Here is a 17820-nt window from a genome sequence, read left to right as displayed (position 1 = left end):
CCATTACCACCCAGAGCACTTGACAGCTGCTCTGAACCAGGACTCAGCTACCCTGCCTTCCGCCGCCAGCATCCCTTTCAACAGGCAGAAGCTGGCGTGGTGACACCTTGGCACACCACAACGGCAGAGGGCTGAGATGCTTCAGCTGAAGCAGGCAGGGGAATGGGAGGAATGAATCCAGGCTCCCCAGAGGGGGCCAGGTGGACGGACAGCAGAAGGAAAGAGGGAGGGAGTCAGGAAAAGCATGTTTGGGGACCTTGGAAACATGTTCATGATTCATGCACAGGTTCTGGGTTAAGTCTGGCTGAGGGGTGCAGTAAGAACAAGATAAAAGCCAGCGGATTTTGAGGTCCTGGACCCGTCTCAAGCTCTAGGTGTTCCTTAAGAACACACCTTTCGTTTCTTGGCGACTCGTTTGCTGCCGTGCTTTGAAGTGATTTTACATCCTCTGGCTCTAACAGCCAGCCACCTGTCTCAGCATATTTAGAGCTTGCCCGTGGGAACAGAGGCTGCTGGCACAACCCTGCCAACTCCCAGAGCTCTCCCTGCTCATACACACTTCTGTGCACTTTGGGAGGATTCTTACCACCCAGCCTCGCCAAGCCCAGCCCAGCCCAGAGAGCAGCAGCAGGGTCTCCAGCTTCCAGTTTGCCTTTCTTCTCTTTATTTGTGCTAGACTGTGCAAAACCAGACATTAACAACCTGTCTTGTTGCTTTGTTTAGAATATTCCATCTTGCTTCCTTTGATTTTATTTATTTATTTTTTATAAAAAGGTTGGAACCCAGTCCCTTACATGACTGAGTCCATTTTCCCAAGATGTCACCGTTGGAGATAATAATTTAAGTGTTTCTGGAATGGAGGAAGCCTCTCTCTTCCTAGTGGGAGGTCTTCTTTGCTCCTTTCCCAAACTTGGCATCAAGACCGAGACCTATGGAAAGGAGAGAAGCTGCTCAAACTTCATGGGAGGACGTGAAGCCTGCCGATAATTTGAGGGAGCCAGCCTACCTCCCCAAAGGTGGGGATTTAGATACAACAAACTTTTTTTTTTTTTTGGAGCTGAGGACTGAACCCAGGGCCTTCTACTTGCTAGGCAAGCACTCTACCACTGAGCTAAATCCCCAACCCTAGATACAACAAACTTTGTTTTGTTTTGTTTTTGTTTGATAGCTCTGGCTGTCCTAGAACTCACTGTGTAGACTAGGCTTGCCTCGATCTCACAGAGCTCTGTCTGGCTCTGCCTCCCAAGTGCTGGGATTAAAGGTGTGCGCTACTTTGCCCAGCTTTAGGTACAACAAACTTTGGAAGACTATTTTATGTGGCTTCCTCAACCAACAGAATGCTGTCAAACACACACACACACACACACAAAAAAAAAAAAAAAAAAAAAAAAAAAAAAAAAAAAACCAAACCCAAGACACTGGGAACACATACAACAATACCAAAAGAAAAATCCGAATCAAGAATTCCCCAGCTGGGCCGGGCGGTGGTGGCACACACCTTTAATCCTAGCACTCGGGAGGCAGTGGCAGGCAGATCTTTGTGAGTTCGAGGCCAGCCTGGTCTACAGAGTGAGATCCAGGAAAGGTGCAAAGCTACACAGAGAAACCCTGTCTTGAAAAACCAAAAATAAATGAATGAATGAATGAATGAATGAATGAATAAATAAATTAATAAATAAGTAAATAAATAAATTCCCCAGCTGTTTCTTTCAGCTCATGTAATATCACAGATGGCAGGGGAGTAAATACCAGACTCTGTCCCACTCACGTCATTAAAGGACACCATGAAGATAGAATGCACAGGAGGAAGGTTGTATTAGAAACAATGCTTCCTTTTCTCCTTTAGAAAAACTTTCTTTAAAATAACAAGATAAATTCCTGCCATTTTCCCTCTGTGGCCCCTGGAGGCACTTGCTCTGGGTAGTACTCACCCAGGAATACCAGCACGGTGCCCACCCACTGCATGGAGCTGATGGGGTTGGCGAAGAAGATCACAGAAGCCAAGATGGTGAAGAACTTCCGTGTTGTGGTGATGATGGAGCAGGTCAGGGGACCAAAATACACAACTGTCATGAAGATGAAGTTCTAGGCAGAGAAAGGTGTGTGAGACTCCTGAGCATTGCCGTCAGAGTTACGACACAGACCAGGCTAACTGGGCCGCCCTCTTCCCTAGCAATCCTTCTGACACAGGAGGGAAGCCAAATTTGCCTCCTCCAAAGAACTTACCTGACCCAGGGCACTGGTCAGGCCAAAGAGCAGGATGTTATAGACGATGGTCGGGTACCTCTCAGCAAAACTTAAGAACTCCCAGAGTTCCCCGGTGAACAGGATCCCTAAAAAATTCAAGAAGTAAACAGCTCATCTTATGCTTACCCATACACCTGCATGCATACAGCCTGCTTAAATACCATGAGGGAGGCTGGGCGAGGAACCATATGTGGAGTTTATTCTGGCCTGGTATGCACCTTTCTCAAATTCCTGTCTAGTTACAGAAACTAACTTGATTTTCCAAGAAAGACTTCAAAGTTAATGATATTTCTACCAAGTGATTGATGTTGGGTATTTTTGGCTTTGTGCCTGTAATCTCAGAACTCTCAGAGGCTGAGGCAGGAGGATTGTGAGTACTAGGCTAGCCTAAACTACAGAGTGAGAAAATGCCTCAGAAGACAAAACAAAAGTAAAAACCAAAACCAGCAATTTAAAAAAAGGGATTAGAAGCAGAGATCCTTAGATGCTGCTGACAGTGACCTCTAGGTCTCTAACTCAAGGACACTCCTGGAATCGGTCACCTCCAGCCACCAATAGTCTTCTCCACTAACCCGATCATGCTACATGAAAAATACCTTCTTCATGTGCTCAGATCTGAGAAGTTAAGAACCACTGATTCCAAATCAAAGGTTTCATACATGAACTCCAGTGTACTCTTAAGTCAGCAAGCACCATACTAATGTCCCGTTCACTTCCTGAGAAAGAATCCCTAGACACTCCATGTGTTTCACCACGTAGCTTCTCATGATATCTGGCACATGTCTACCCTACAGTGTCAGTAACAGGGGCAGAGACACTGCCAGCACAGGCCTTTCCAGGAAGGTCTCTCAGGAGCTGGACAGAAGGGCATGTTGGAACCAAGTCAGGCCCTTGGCCTGTACCAAGTTAGCAACTGGCAGCAGAGCTAGAGATGAATGGATGAGAGCAGTCTGCCCTCTGGTGATCTGTGCAAAGAACAGCAGAATGGCTCCTTACCAGCACCGAGCAGCAATGTGGACCAAAGGTTGATGTTCAACATCATGTGGTTGGAACCTGTTTGGTAATGAGCCCGCATATGGTCCTGAGAAACACCTGTCAGTCCATCCAGGGTCAGAGACAAGAGCTGAGAAAGGAAAGGGAGCGGCTGGCAATGAGGTGGCCAGCAGGGCCCCTTCCTAACCCAGGACACAAGATCTTCCCTCAGGCACTTAGGAAAGCTGCTGCCCTCGGAGTCCTCAGAACTAAAGCTACCTGTGGTTGGGTGGAGGGGGGAGAGAAAGACCATGCCAGCTGTCCTTAGGCAGGCACTGGACTGACGGACTAACTGTAGAGCAGGAAGCCTGCCAGTTCCCAATGTCGAAGCACAGGGACTGGACAGGCCACGGTGACTGGGCCTCCTCCTGCAGGGTGCCTTCTGCCCGTAAAGAACTAACTCCAAAGACTAGGGTCTGAGATCTGACTGCCTGGCCTGGAATCCTGACAGCCACTCCGTGTGACAATGGGCAAGTGACTTAGCCTCTCCTCAGTTTTTTTCATTTGTAAAATGGAGATAACACTACCTGTGTCAGGAGACTGTTATAAAAGTTAATCAATAAAGATATGAAGCACTTGGGACAGGGTCTAACACTAACAATAGCTCCCGTTGATTCAGGTCTGGCTTCTATGTTACCTGAAAACCTAGGGAAGCACACAACACTTGTTCCTTCTTGGTCTCTCTGAGCTCACAGCAGGATCTAAGCCCAGACCCCAGAGCACTCTCCTCCAGGATGGCCTGCTTAGCTATGGCTAAATATTTCAGCCTTCCTATTGTGGCCAGAGCAGAATCAGGATCCTTGCAGCAAAGACCAAGAACAGCAGTTAGGGGACAATAGCAGCTCCCGTCCCCCTTGGCTTTCTGCCTGCCTCCACTGTCCTTAGTGGAATGTGCTAGAAACGGCTGCCTTCATAAAAGGACTAGGTACCAGAAGCAGCTCTCCAAAGCCAACCGTGTGTTCTTCTACCCCAACCATCTTCTTGGGCTTGTACATGAAGAGAGCTACACCAGCCACAATTAGCAACACACACAGGTACTTGGCCACTGGGTACTTCTTCTTCAGGAGGGTCACCCCAAGGAGCATAACTATAGGGGAGACAAAAACAAACATAGTGGCAATTCAAGCACCCACTGGCATTAGTGACCCCGACACCCTCCTCCTGAGAGCCACTGGCATTAGTGACCCCGACACGCTCCTCCTGAGAGCCACTGGCATTAGTGACCCCGACACGCTCCTCCTGACAGCCATGTCAAGACTGAAGGAGAAAGGAGGGTGAGAGCTGGGAGGGGTGTCAGGCCGGCACCCAGATAAAGATGATTGAGCAACAGGCTTGAGCAGTGAATAAGGTGGAGAAGGGCAGAGGACAAAAGTCCAGGAAGGAACTGGGCAAGGGTGGAGAACAGGGAAAGATGGGAAAGGAAGAAACTGCTGGCCCAAAGGGGACTCAGGGTATGAGGTGACAGTGTAAGCACAGGGGACACTGAGGACACAAAGTAGGCAAGGTCAGCTTCTGGCCCTCGCTCAGCCTGTGCACACCACAGGAAGCAACAGACGACAGGAAAATCCCTAGACAGACCTAGGACGAGATGGTAAAACCCAGGGGGACTCAGAGCTCGTGGAGAGAGAGGAAGTGTGAGCACAGAAGATGGGGACTGGGTCATCTTTGCTTACCTGGGATTGGCTTGCAGGATTTACCAAGGACCTGAAATAAAAGTGAGCAAGTGATCTCTGAGTGTCTGTGATGTGCCAGGAAGGATCGCAGGTGCTGCATTAAAAGGCACTAGCACTGGAACTATACCAGAGAACTTGGCCTCGAGAAGCAGTCCTACCATGGCCAGGGCCATACTCGTACCCCGATTCTATGGTCCTACACTCCACACTCTTCTCAAGCATACTCTGCTATGACTGTTTTTTTTTCTCCACCCCCTTTCTTTTCTTTCTTTTTTCTTTTTTCTTTTTTTTTTTTTTAAAAACATAGTCTCAAGTAGCCCAGATTGGTCTTGAACTAGAGATATAGCTGAAGATGACTGTGAATCTCTGAGTCTGATCCCCAGCCTCTACCTCCTGAGTGCTGGGATTGTAGGCACATGACACCATGCCTGGCTCATGCAGTGTTGGGGATGGAGCCCAGGTCTTTGTGCACGCTAAGCAAGCTCTACCAACTGGGCTACGTCCCTAGCCCCTGGGACTGCTTCTTTTTATTTAAATCACAGACCTTAGGGAAGACCCCTAGTCCTGTCTGCACAATTTTGAGCCAAGTCTCATCTCACCCTGAGATTTCACCTGAGTTGGATAGTTGACAAACTGTAGTGCTGAGTTGCTGGAGACCATGGCACCCACATAGGAGACAGAGCAGGCAGCATAGAGCCAGGTCCGAGTACGATCCACCCTGGCAGTGTCAAAAAACTGGATCACTGGGAGAAGACAAAAATAAAACAAAAACAAACAAAACATACAAGAGAAACCCGGTGGGGCAAGGATGGACCACTAAGCAGAAGCTGAGGTGATAGGAAAGGAACTTGTCTGTCAAGGAACAGCCATTTCTATCCTCTGAAGCTGGGAAATCTCTGAAAATTATTCATCTCTCCAGTTCCCCTTAAGCCTAACAAGACCACATGCAGAGGGGAGGTAGGGATTCATTGAATTCTAGAAAGGATGGCTTAACTCTGCCAATAGGCTTCAAGGAACAAAGACATGTTTGAAGCTGTCATACAAAGCAAAGTCAAAGGGATAAAGGGGGAAATGTTCTAAGTATTTCCAGTGGGGATTTGGAATACAGAAGACCCAGTTATTTCAGACTCAAAAGTTGGTATAATTTAGAGACCTAATATTTTAATCTCATTTCACAGCCATTGGTTTTACAGACTGCAGAGGGGCTGTTTAAATCTTCAAGGGTATGGAGGTAGGGAAAACTTAGACTTTAAAGATGAATCCACATCTAATGTCCAGAATATGGGGGAAAGGAGGGTGTACCCAACAAATTACTAGGAGGTACTCACAGATCTTGGCAAACATAGCATTGATCACGCACTGGATGAAAACCAAAGTTAAGGCAAAGGTGAACGTCTCCTGTTTGGGTCCTTCCCCATACTTTCCTCTTGTTCTACGATGAAATACAAGGAAAAGAGACAGGAGAAATTAGTATGCATCACTCGGTGTCATCAAGTATGTTCAGTGCCACTGAGGGCTTTGGAAATATCGTGCTTTTGTGGATGTAGTGAGAGTTAGTAAGGATCATTGAGTTTATTTACCCAAAGGGGCCGATTTGATTTAAACCTAGAAACTAGATAGGCTAGCCTACTGACATCATAACCAAAAGAAAGAATACCCATAAAGAATACAGGTAGGGGCAACAAGGAAAGTCAGATAGCGGGATAAAAGTATCCCCAGTAGGAAAGCAAGAGCGAGAACAAAAAGATTAGCGGACTGCAAGCACCTGAGAGTTAAAAAAAAAAAAGACCTGGCTCTCAGGTCACAGAACGCTCTTGTAATCAACAAAGGTAAAAACATCTAAAGGAAGAAAAAGAATCGCGTCCCAAAAATCCAGAGGCCGGCCCTGGAATTTTAGAACCACAAGGATGCTCAGCCGGCAATACATAATAGCAGAGTGCAAAAGAGGTCAGAGGGCCAAGCCGGAGAAGAGGGAGACCTATACCACGCACAGGAAGCCTGAGGATCAGGCCGTAAAGCGGGCGGTGGGCACTGGATGCCGGCCCTGGTTGGGGGATGTTAACAGTCCTGCCCGCCAAGGGTCCACTCACATCTTCTCCTGTAGGATCCCATAGTAGAAATAGCAGACAAAGACACCCAAGAAGCACAGCGGCAGGCGCAGCCGGTCAGGCACCAGGGATCTGCTAGCGGCCATGAGACGCACGGACGAGTCGGCCGGAGACCCGCTCAGAGCAGGTAGCGGTAGCGGCGGCGAAGGCGAAAGCTCCAGGCGGACATCGCCGGCCGGTGGCAGGGACCTCATAGGAGCTGCGTGCGACCGCCGCCTTGTAGGACAGAGCAGCCACCTCCAGAACTGCCAGCTCACAGCTGCCGAAAGAGAAATGCCTCCCGCCCCGGCAGCAGCATTCTAGGAGAAAAGGCAGGTCTTGAAACCTTCGTTCCATTCCTGGTGGCCAGGAGAGCCAGCCATATTGAGGTTAAGGCCTCATCCCCTAGATTTTCCGATCAGGCAACGCCGAGGACATCTACAACCCGGAGCTCGGCGGGGAGGCCTAGGTGATAACCCGGCGTATAGTGATGACGTATGAGTATGTGGACGTTACCCATTGGCTACATGGAGAGAAAATAGACAGATGGGCGGAGAAAGAGGCGGTGAAGCCAGGAGAGTGAATTAAAAAGTCTTTTTTGCGATGGGCTGTCAGGCCTCGGCTAGGTCCTAACGCCAAGAACTCTTCATAGTGCCTTAGCGCCCTCTAGTCGCTGTCCAGCGTCAGCGACTCCAACCCCGACTACGGGGTATTCAAGGCCTGGCTGAGGAATACAGGTCTTCTGGTACTTGACGAGGTTTCCAAAGCAGGAAGCCCCTTAGGCAGGCTCCGTGATAATCAGGGCTCTTGTCACTTAAAGGCAGCACAGCAGTGCTACTTAAATTCTGAGCCACAGTTTTCTCACTCTGTAAACTAGGAGTAATTAGTAATAACCACCCTGTCACCCCTTGAATGTTCTGAGGATTAAAATGAGCTAAGGTTTGCCAAAGTGTTTTATAAACTGTAAAGTGTGCTGTGCAAGTTTGAGGTATTATTAGTCATCACATTTTCTCAACTTCAGTTTTATTTCCTCACCTCTTGGAGGTGAAAACAAAGTTTATTGAGATGTTTTTTGTTTGTTTTGAGACAGGATCTTATGTAGCTCAGGCTGCCCTCCAACTTGCTATGTAGGAGAATGACCTTGAGTTTACAATCCTTCCTCCACCCTCCCAGACCCCATTAAGTACTTCAGTGAATTTTTTCAAGGCCTTCCAACTCTCCAATGAAGCAACCCCTCACACACACACACCCTTCCCCATTATTGGGCTCATCCCCAATCCATGATTGGGTCTCCACCTGCTTGACTAGAACTGCAAGAAAAACCCCAGTCCAATTCACAGGCAGCTGAGGGCCTCTGGCCTGCTTTTCTCTTCTAGCAGCCTGGTTCCTCTGGCACAGCCTCAGGCAAAGGAAGGAAAGGCCAGACAGCACCACACCCATCACTGGGGACCTGACTCACTAAGGCTTTGTGGAGAGAAACGATCAAGGTTCCAGACCTTATCCTCCAGTGTGGTATGGTCTTTTTGGAAAAAGTCATTCAGTCTCTTGACCTCCCTTCACTCAGAGAGTGGTTCTTATATCTCTCTCATCTAATGGTTGTCATATTCCCAATGATACTTCAATTAAATGTCCTAACTTGGTACGTGGTGATTACCAAACCAACAGGTAGTAGTAGTTGGGATAGCCTGGCCTCGGGGTCTGTCCTGAGGTCTTCTGAGGCAGATACAATTGTACCCATTAGAGTAAACTTCCCACCCAACAGAATGGGTGCTGAAGCGCTTCATAAATGCCATGCACTGACAGAATGTCGGGGTGGCATTTCCCACTTTCCTCAAGTGTCTACGAGCCCTTAGAGCACAGCACCAGCTGAGAGGCATGAAAGGACAAGATCAGGTTCTGTGCCCCTCCAAGGCTACACACTATGCCTTAGGTACTCACTGACACTTAGGCATGAATTTAAAACCTTAATGCCATCCTAGCTTCATGCCATCCCCTGGTCTTGTTTCCCTGCCAAAGCAAGAAGTACCTGCAATGTCAAACTGCCTCCCTTCAGTTGCCCTCACGCTCTCTCTCAAGTCGACTGTCCCTCAGGAGCCTTTTCAGACTATTGTTAGCCCCTTTCCTAGTGACTCCCACATCCGTGTGCAGGACACATCGTGCTCTCCATTCTAGACAAGACTTAATGAGTCTACCGTTAGTGTGTCTTTGGGAAGAGTCTAGCAAGGCCCATCCTTACAGCAACTAGACCACAATGTGCTGAATGAGGCTCCTTCTCTTGAAGACAGGCTAAAGTGACAGCTATGACCTTAGCCTTCTATTCTACTGTACTCCTCCCATCCCAGGGATTCAGGAAACCCAAACTGCTGGAATACTTATTTATTTGGTCTATTAACATCAAGATCTGCAAAAAACAACCTCTAAACACAAGATAAGAAAACTCGAACATTAACATTCTTCCATTTTGTGTAAGCTCTGCAGTACGGAAAATATACAAACTTCAAATAGTTGCAAAAATAGTGTCTTTGGGAGAAAATAGAGTTTCTACATCGATACAAGAAAAATAGGCATTTTTCTAATCCAACCCAACCCTGGGGTAGGTGAAGGGTATGGAGCCACTACATGCCACCTGGAGGAATGCCAGCTCTCCCTCTTCCCACTATCCACTTTGGGCTGGGATGCTGCTTAAGACAATCTTTAGTCAGGGTAAAAGTGAGATGAAAATGCCACTTGGGAAATCTTGTGGTCCCCCTGCCAACAGCTGAATTGGTCAAGTGTTCTGGCCCTGAGGACCATTTTGGTCAGCTCCTCTAGGAGGAAGGCATCTGGTCTGCTTTCCTCTGTCTCTAAAGGTGGGGCTGAAGGAAGTCTGTGGCATCTCCCCTCTCTCATTCACAGCCAACTTGTTCCATAACAAGAGCCCCTATAAGTCAATTGGAACTCACACTGTGGGCTAGAAGACCCAAGACCTTCTAGTGGGTGAGGGAAGCCGCAGGTACACAGTGTAAGTTGTGAGCTGCCTAGCTGCTAGTGGAGAAGGTAAGTCTCCTCCCTTTTGGAGGGGCTGACGTCCAAAGGACCTGGAGCTTTGACACAATAAATGTAAGTGCTCAAAGGCCAAGAGGGAAGGGCTCCTCCGTCCCCAGCGTGGGAAGCTAATGAGGAGCTTGCCACCAAGGCACTAGTCTCCATGGTAAGAGTGTGTGTAAGGAGTGGGGTGGGGCTCAGACTACCAAGGAGCTCTGGAAAAGCACAGACTCTTCTGATGGTGGGGTGCGCTGCCATGGCTCAAATGGCAGTGAGGAGGCCTTGGAAGCTTCTGGATCCTTCCGAGGTGGTGCCCTGGGACTGGCAGGGGGAAGAGGAGAGCCAGGACTGGAGGGGCAGTTCCGGAAGATGAAGCCCATGCCGGGGAAGAGGGGCTTGATCAAGCTGACAGGGCAGAAGGCTGAGCCAGTCGGGTTGAAGTGAACTTTGTTCTTGTCAGGACAGGAAGTCAAGAAGGCCAGGTCAGGATCTGGGGACCTGAAGGATGCAGAAAGACAGACATGTCAGTACACAGAAAAACAGTCAGTGAAAGAAGGAAGACTTGGCTTCAGCAGAGCATCCTGGGAGCTGGGTCCGTGTTCAGAGAGGATAGTGACCTGAACAAAACCTGAAAAGCTCTGCCACTTTTCAGGTCCCTCAGGTCTCATTGCTGCTGCAGTGGGTTTTACCTGAAGCAGGGATCCCAGCCTTAGCCCTATTAAAATCTGGAGTTGAATAATTCCCTGTTGCAGGGATCATGGTAGAGAGGCACCGCCATGCATGTCACAGGACATTTAACAGCATCCCTGGACTGTATCAACTGGATATCAGCAGGATCATGTCTCCTCCCTAGTATGACAATTAAAAATGTATCTTGGGCTAGGGGTGAATGTGCGAGGCCCTGGAATCTATTACCCACTACAGAAATATATGCGTATAAAGAACTTCTCCATAGGAAAACTGAAGAAAGCCCAGGAGTTCTTAGGAAATGACTGATCAACAGCACCTTCTGTAAAGGTCTAATGCAGAGTGGGAAGCTGGAGGAGATGACTGAGGTGGACTACCTCTAGCTTCATGACTCTGGGACACAATGGGGGCAGCCTCACTTCCATCTGTGCTCATGGCGTGGAGGGAGGGAAGCTGAAGAGCCCAATCTGCAGAAGCTGAGAGAGAGCCTCTTCCTTCACAGCACCTTAGAGGAGGACCAGAAGCCTGAAGAACACCAGACAGCAGCGGGAACAGTACCAAAGACCTGCTGACTGTGGTTCTTTTCCAGAACGCCTGCCACCATGGGCTGTCTTCTCCCTCAGTTGAGATACAAATGGTGCCCTCAATGCCCGAAACCCAGACCTAGCCAAATCTTTACTCCCACACCATGACTAAACTTCCTGGCTGCTATCGAAACCACAACTCCAGTGTGAATCTGCCCAAACAAACAGAAAGCTGCAGGAGAAAACAGAACAAGCTCTCTCAGCCCTGCAGAGGGGACTGGGGTGGCCTCTGGAACAGCTATCCTCAAACCCTCACAGATGGTAAAGAGATCAGTGGATGGCTAATATGATTGGAGAATATTCCAAAGTTCTCTCTTGCAAGAATTAGATTTCTTTCTGGAAGATCACAAGGCTAGAACTGAACAGCCAGCCAGGGGGTAAAAAAGTACTGGTATGTTCATTCTCTTCCATTCATTCATATTCAGCCTGTCTGTCTGCCTGCCTGTCTGTCTGCCTGCCTGCTTTCCCCCTACCCCCCTCTGATTATGGTCTAGAAAGTCCCTATACTTTCCCCAGGGATGGTTAAAAAAAAAAAAAATAGAAGGAACAAAAGGTTTAGGTTTCAGATCTCTTCCCCTTCCAGCTCCCTCTGCGCTTGTGGCTGGCATGTGGGCAGAAAGCAGGTTTCTATGGAGATAATGATAAGCAAAGATTTAAGTGCTCAGAGTAGGTAATGTCAACAAGTTTGATCATGGAAAGTCTGCAAGACTGATCATCTGATGTTGACAGCACCTCTAGACCAGAGAGAGTGGAGGCTGAAGAAGGACCTGTCAGGTGGGATAACACGGGCTCACCCTCCATGCTTTCCCTCCCTCCCACGCCCCATCTATGGGATGTACTCACGTGGCCTCCTCAAACACACGGACTCTCTCACAGCCTTCTGGGGGCTCCCGTTTGAAGACATAGCTGTGATTGGGCCGAGGGGAGGCAGCAAAGGTAAGGACTGGAGACGGACTGCCATCTTCTAGGAAGGCTGGGCGGCCTGGAGAGGAGGCTGCAAACAGAGCAGGGTTGAGCCAATGGAGACAAAGGAAAGCCTCCACTTTCTTAAGCTCAAGCCTTCTGTACAAAGGGGCCACATAGCTCTGCTATTCAGGCATATTTCATACTATGCCATGGAGGATGGCGGTGTAGCTCAGCTGTAGAGCACTTACTAGGCAGTATAGGGCCATGGGTTCTATTCCCAGTACCACCACCAAAGGGGACAAAAGTTGCTGAATCCTTTCAATCCTATATTCCCAGGAGCCAAGAGTGCCTGGCTCTCTGACATAAAGGGAACTACCTGCTGTCCCTCTGCCTTCTCCTGGGAGCAGTGCCCTGCCTGAGGAACACTACAACTTCATCAAGTCTGCATTTTGGAAAAGCACAGTACTCTTGTATTAACTCCAAGAAGCAACCTTGACTCTACCCCACTCAGAGGATAAAATTTCTCTCACTTTCCATCCTGGGACTGCACTTTGCCTAGGCTGCAAATATTGACTTTATCTGTGTTTCTCTTACATTTATTCCTCCTCATTCGGTGCTCTGTTTATTTCCCTGTGTATGTTGATAGATTGTGCCCTCGGCTAGCCTACCTCATGGGGTTAGCGTGAGCAGCGAGTCAGATGGCGCGGGCAACAGTGCTTTCCAATAGATGGTGTAAGTAGTGGATGGCAAAGGTGTGCATGGGAGAAAGTAGCGATTCAGAGCCAGAAAGTTGAGCTGTCAGTCTGGGTCAAAGGACCCCGAATAAGAGACTGCATTGTTTTAATCTCATTTATAACTGCCTTGAAGCTCTAGCTGGATGAGTCAAGGGGACCCTTGAATGGAGATGCTCGGGTTTTCTACTTTGGCGCCCTGAACCTCAGCCAAATAACAGGGATGGGAAAGGCTGTTCTTTTGGGTTAGAAACTTTATAATATAAACTAGGAGTCAGCGTGCTGTAGGGCCATTATTATCACGGGTCGAGTGTGCAGAACAATGACTCCCAAAGACACTGGCTGGTTCACAATAAAGCCAGGCCTGAAACTGCTTCAGAGTAAAGGTCAGTGGAGCCCACCTTTGTCACTGGGGATGGACGTCAGTTCCTCAGTGGCACCCCGGTACTCCTCACGGCTGGCCTGGCCAGGAGGCTGAGGGGATGCCAGGGGCACAGAGGGAGAGCCGGTCGTGTTGCCTGCTTCCAGGAGGAGGAGGGGACGGTCACAGCTGCTATCGTGTGAAGGAGCTGGGGCACGGTGCCCATCAGGGACCTCAAGGATCTGATGAGGAAGAAGAAGAGGCTCAGGCCAGGGCTTTCTCAGCCCTGTGACTGCAGTGGCCCCAGGACCCCTACCCCTTTTCTCTTAGCCTCGAGGACAGAAGACTGTCACTTCCTCAGGTCATTTATTCCTTGACCTCCCTTCACTCTAGGAGAAACTGTTTCTCCTAGAACACTTTTGTCCTTCCCCTCGAGGCTTGTTAGTTCAATGTACAGTCCCGTTCATTTGGGTCATGTGATCAGTGTCCCTCTGTGTACGAGTCTCTTGGATACAGAGGTGATTGATACACAGGGTGACATAAGAGGGGCAAGGTACCAGAACAGCACACATGCTATATACGCCACTGCAGGACAAATGTGCACATATGGTTATCATACACTGAATACCTATCATCCTCCTGTTTAAACATTTGATGGTATTTGGACCCCAGTGAACCAGTTGTGTGCATGTGTTTGGGGGCATATGAAATCCTACATATATCCAATTTAAAAAGCAACCAGAAGCTAGATGTGGTGGTGCACACCTTTAATGCCAACACTTCCTAGGCAGAGGCAGGAGGTTTCTGTGAGTTCAAAACCAGAGGCTGGATGTGGTGGTGCACACCTTTACTGCCAACACTTGGTAGACAGAGTTCAAAACCAGCCTGGTCTACACAGTGAGCTCCAGGACAGCCAGAGCTACATAGTGAGACCTTCTCTCAAAAAACCAAAAATAAGTAAATAAATAATAATAAATAAAAATCAGCCAGTAGGTAAATAACAAACTGAGGCCTGTATTCATCAGAATTATGTTCATACTGCCCAACTGCCATTCTTGGTTTTTTTTGTTTTTTTTTTTGTTTTTTTGAGGCAGGGTTTCTCTGTGTAGCTTTGCGCCTTTCCTGGAATTCACTTTGGAGACCAGGCTGGCCTCGAACTCACAGAGATCCGCCTGGCTCTGCCTCCTGAGTGCTGGGATTAAAGGTGTGCGCCACCACCGCCTGGCTCCAACTGCCATTCTGTAATTAAACTGTCAGTATAAAAATGTGCCCAAGATTGCAAAAGAGGTAGCTGGTAATTTTGCCTATAGGACAGGGAAAAGGCCGCATATGGCGCCTAGGCATGAAGGATTAATTGCTGCAGGTCACCAGTAGAGACAGAGGGAGGGAAGTGGTGTGATATAGATATAATAGGATGAAAGGGTAGATTAGGGAACTTACTTCTAAAGAGCAACAACTTGTTTAAAATGTTTTGCATTGGTGTGGATTTTGGTCTATTGATACAAACTTAAAGTTAATTTTGTTATACTGTGTGTATATTTCTACTCTTGTTTAGGGTGTTGTGTTTGTACAGCTCATTTAAAATTGAAATGGATAATTAAAAATAGATTAATAATTAGTCATCTATGATAATCATACTCGTAACCATGTTAGTTAAGTCTTCTAGGTATACACAGAAATATTTTAGATAGATAATTAATCTTCAGACACTTCAAAGACCTACAGAATATGGCATTTAAAATACTTTTAAAATTTAGACTTTATGGACAATGAGACATGTCTGCTCCTGGCAGCACCAATTTACTTCAGAGACTAAGATGGGCATTGAAGACACTTCATATAGAGTTTATCTTCACCTTGGCAAAGATAGCCATTTGGGCAAGAAACTGTTCTTGCCTGGACTGCTCGATCAACTGGACATGCAAGACCTATAGAAAGGTGACCACTGAGCTTTGCTTGACAAAATGGTCCTTCAGGTTCCTGCTTCACAGAGGAAACTGCCAGACATTCTACAGGACACTGAGAGAAGTGACCGAGAGACTCTAGCCCTGTGGGCTGAAGAGAAATGCGCCAACTTTGCAAAGGATCATTGGGTGACTGTCCAGGCTGCCAGCTGTCTCTGTCTACCCTGCAAGACTCCTGAAAAATGCTTACATCCTTCTCCTGGTTCTCAGGTAATATTATATCCTTCTGAGGTCTTTGATGTGGTTGAAGACTAGATAGTTATAATTTCCTCAGTTATGATAAAGGATAAGTTAGATATAAAACCTTAAACTCACAAATATAAGATAGGATATCTTCTTTAATATTGTAACTGTAATTCTTGCTTGATAATTGTTTTTGTTATATGTAATTGTACTATGTAAAAGTTAAAACCTTCCTAAAAAAAAAAAAAAAAAAAAAGAAAAGGGGAAGTGCTGTGGATATTGCTCTGTGTAAATAAAGTTCTGATTGGCCAGTGGCCAGGCAGAAAGTATAGGCGGGACAAGAGAGAAGAGAATTCTGGGAAGCAGAAGACTGGAGAGAGACACGGCCAGCCGCCGCCATGAAAAGCAACATGTAAAGACACTGGTAAGCCACAAGCCATGTGGCAAAGTATAGACTAACAGAAATGGGTTAATTTAAGATAGAAAAGGTAGATAACAAGCAGTCTGCCACAGCCATACAGTTTGTAAGCAATATAAGTCTCTGTGTGCTTTCTTGGTTGGGTCTGAGCGACTGTGGGACTGGCGGGTAAGAGAGATTTGTCCTGACTGGGCCAGGCAGGAAAACTCCAACTACAGTGGTGACTGAAAGTGAGGTGGCAGGAGCTGAGGCACATGTGGGTGAGGGTGCCCAGTCCTCAGGGACCTGTCAGCGGACAGTTTCCTCCTAGCTAGGGTCCTCCTCTGGGCTCATCTGTCCTGGTGAATCTTGCATGTCAGCTTTATGGAAGTTAGAACTCCAGTGGAAACAATCTCTGGGCATGTCTGTGAGACATTACTTAGGTTAAGTTCACTGAGGTGGGAGGACCCACCATAAATGGGCATGGCGCCATTCCCCAGGCAGGGGTCCCAGACTGAATCAAAAGTACAATCAAAACTGGACACATACATTCATTGCTCTCTGCTTCCTGGCCACAGATGCAATGTGAGCTACACAGTGAGACGCTGTCTCAAGACAAATAAATAATAAATACAAACCAGCCAGTAGGTAAATAACAAACTGAGGCCTATACCCAGCCCCTAATCCAACTGTGTCAGTTTTTATGAATAAAACCGTCAGTCTCAGCCTCTCGTTACCATATGTGGAAGCCTGGAACTGTGAGCAGACAGTCTGTCACAGCAAAGATGAATAACTGACATGCCTGTCCCTACCACGAGGCTTTCCCTAGTGACACCCCCTACCCCTGCTGTTCTTGTGCTTAAGTCCATTTGAGACAAATGAACTCCATATGTGTACTTCTGGAAGGTGATGTTTACAGGCTGTTGCTTACAGAGCTACAGCCTGAGAGGCCCCAAAGGGTGACACTGTTGTCTCCCCTCATGCAGGTACAGCCTTCAGCTCCCACTCACCCTCAGCAGCTCCTCTTCACCCTGCTCCTTCACAAACACCTCTTCCAGCTCCTGGTTGAGCCCTTCCAGGCTTCTGTGCAGGCAAGGGCTGAGTCGCAGGACAGGGGACCCTGGGGGGAAGCTGGGAAGGGGTGCCTAGGGAGAGGCAAACGAAGCGATCACAGGAAGTCCCCACCAAGCCCAGCCAGTTACCAGTTGTGACCAAGAGTGATGACCATGTCCATATGCTTTCTTCTTCAGAGGGCCTTTCTCCAGGAGCTGGAGCTTTGAGGCATCTCGGGGATGCTGTTAGTGTCGCTGTCTTGATTGCATGTGATTGGGGGTAGAGGAAAAAGGTGCTAAGAACAGTGAGGGGCCTTTCCAATGTGTCATCCATGTGACCACGAAACATTAATGTGGCTCAGTGCTACAAGGCTGGAGAGAACTCTCTACACTATGGAAGTCTGCCAAGAAGGAAGACAGAGGGGGCCTGGTGGTCGGGGGAGACAGCATACCCTCACCATCCCCCGTACAGCGTGGTCCCCTTGGACTGGGGAGCTCCGCTCCTTCTCCTTCCCACTGCGGCTCAGCTTCGTCCTCTGCAGCTGTTGCTTCAACTTGGTGATCTGGCGGCCAGGGACGGAGGAGAAAGGAGTGTGAGGCAAAGGCAGAGTATATTGGTTCCTTCCCCTAGGTGAAGCTGCTGGCCATGAGGATACAGGAAAGGGACATGGACGTCAATTTTTTTAATCTCAAAACAGCTCAGTGGTGCTAAATCCCATGACAACCAGCTCCTCAACTAAGCTGGATCCACTGCTTCTAGACTTGATTTTTTTTCAACTGCCATGCATTCATTCCCTAGATGAGTCAGTTTCTAAACCGAAAACATCTAACATCATGGTTATGGATTGTAAGGTACACTCTTCCACTGAGATCATGGGGTTAGGCACCGAAG

General features: G+C 48.0%; 2 protein-coding genes across 6 annotated transcripts in view; both read right to left on the bottom strand.

The window, feature by feature from the left end:
• Positions 1–641: 641 nt before the first annotated feature.
• Slc35b1 (solute carrier family 35 member B1) lies at positions 642–7439 on the bottom strand. 2 transcript variants are annotated; one of them, XM_036198234.1, is made up of 9 exons: positions 7043–7439; positions 6281–6384; positions 5565–5695; positions 4953–4983; positions 4209–4366; positions 3244–3370; positions 2227–2333; positions 1932–2085; positions 642–929 (listed from the first exon to the last, which is right to left on the bottom strand). In XM_036198234.1, the coding sequence occupies exons 1-9, from the start codon at positions 7252–7254 to the stop codon at positions 877–879; spliced, it is 1077 nt and encodes a 358-aa protein (XP_036054127.1). In that variant the 5' UTR covers positions 7255–7439; the 3' UTR covers positions 642–876. The 2 variants fall into 2 exon arrangements, with proteins under 2 accessions (XP_036054127.1, XP_036054128.1); XM_036198235.1 differs by having other exon boundaries at positions 5565–5670; positions 7043–7434.
• Positions 7440–9400: 1961 nt separating this feature from the next.
• Fam117a (family with sequence similarity 117 member A) overlaps positions 9401–17820 on the bottom strand; it is a 48837-nt gene continuing 40417 nt past the window's right edge. Inside the window, exons 4-8 of one of the 4 annotated variants that reach the window (XM_036196622.1) lie at positions 17381–17491; positions 16887–17021; positions 13373–13574; positions 12178–12328; positions 9401–10561 (exon numbers count right to left, since the gene is read on the bottom strand). In XM_036196622.1, coding sequence (XP_036052515.1) covers positions 10261–10561; positions 12178–12328; positions 13373–13574; positions 16887–17021; positions 17381–17491 — 900 coding nt within the window. In that variant the 3' untranslated portion in view covers positions 9401–10260. The remainder of the gene's footprint in view (positions 10562–12177; positions 12329–13372; positions 13575–16886; positions 17022–17380; positions 17492–17820) is intronic. The other 3 variants (XM_036196623.1, XM_036196624.1, XM_036196625.1) reach the window with 3 other exon arrangements.

This window comes from Onychomys torridus, chromosome 8, assembly GCF_903995425.1.
Source record: "Onychomys torridus chromosome 8, mOncTor1.1, whole genome shotgun sequence".
Taxonomy (NCBI): Eukaryota; Metazoa; Chordata; class Mammalia; order Rodentia; family Cricetidae; genus Onychomys; species Onychomys torridus.
This window is presented reverse-complemented; position numbering and strand designations above follow the sequence as displayed.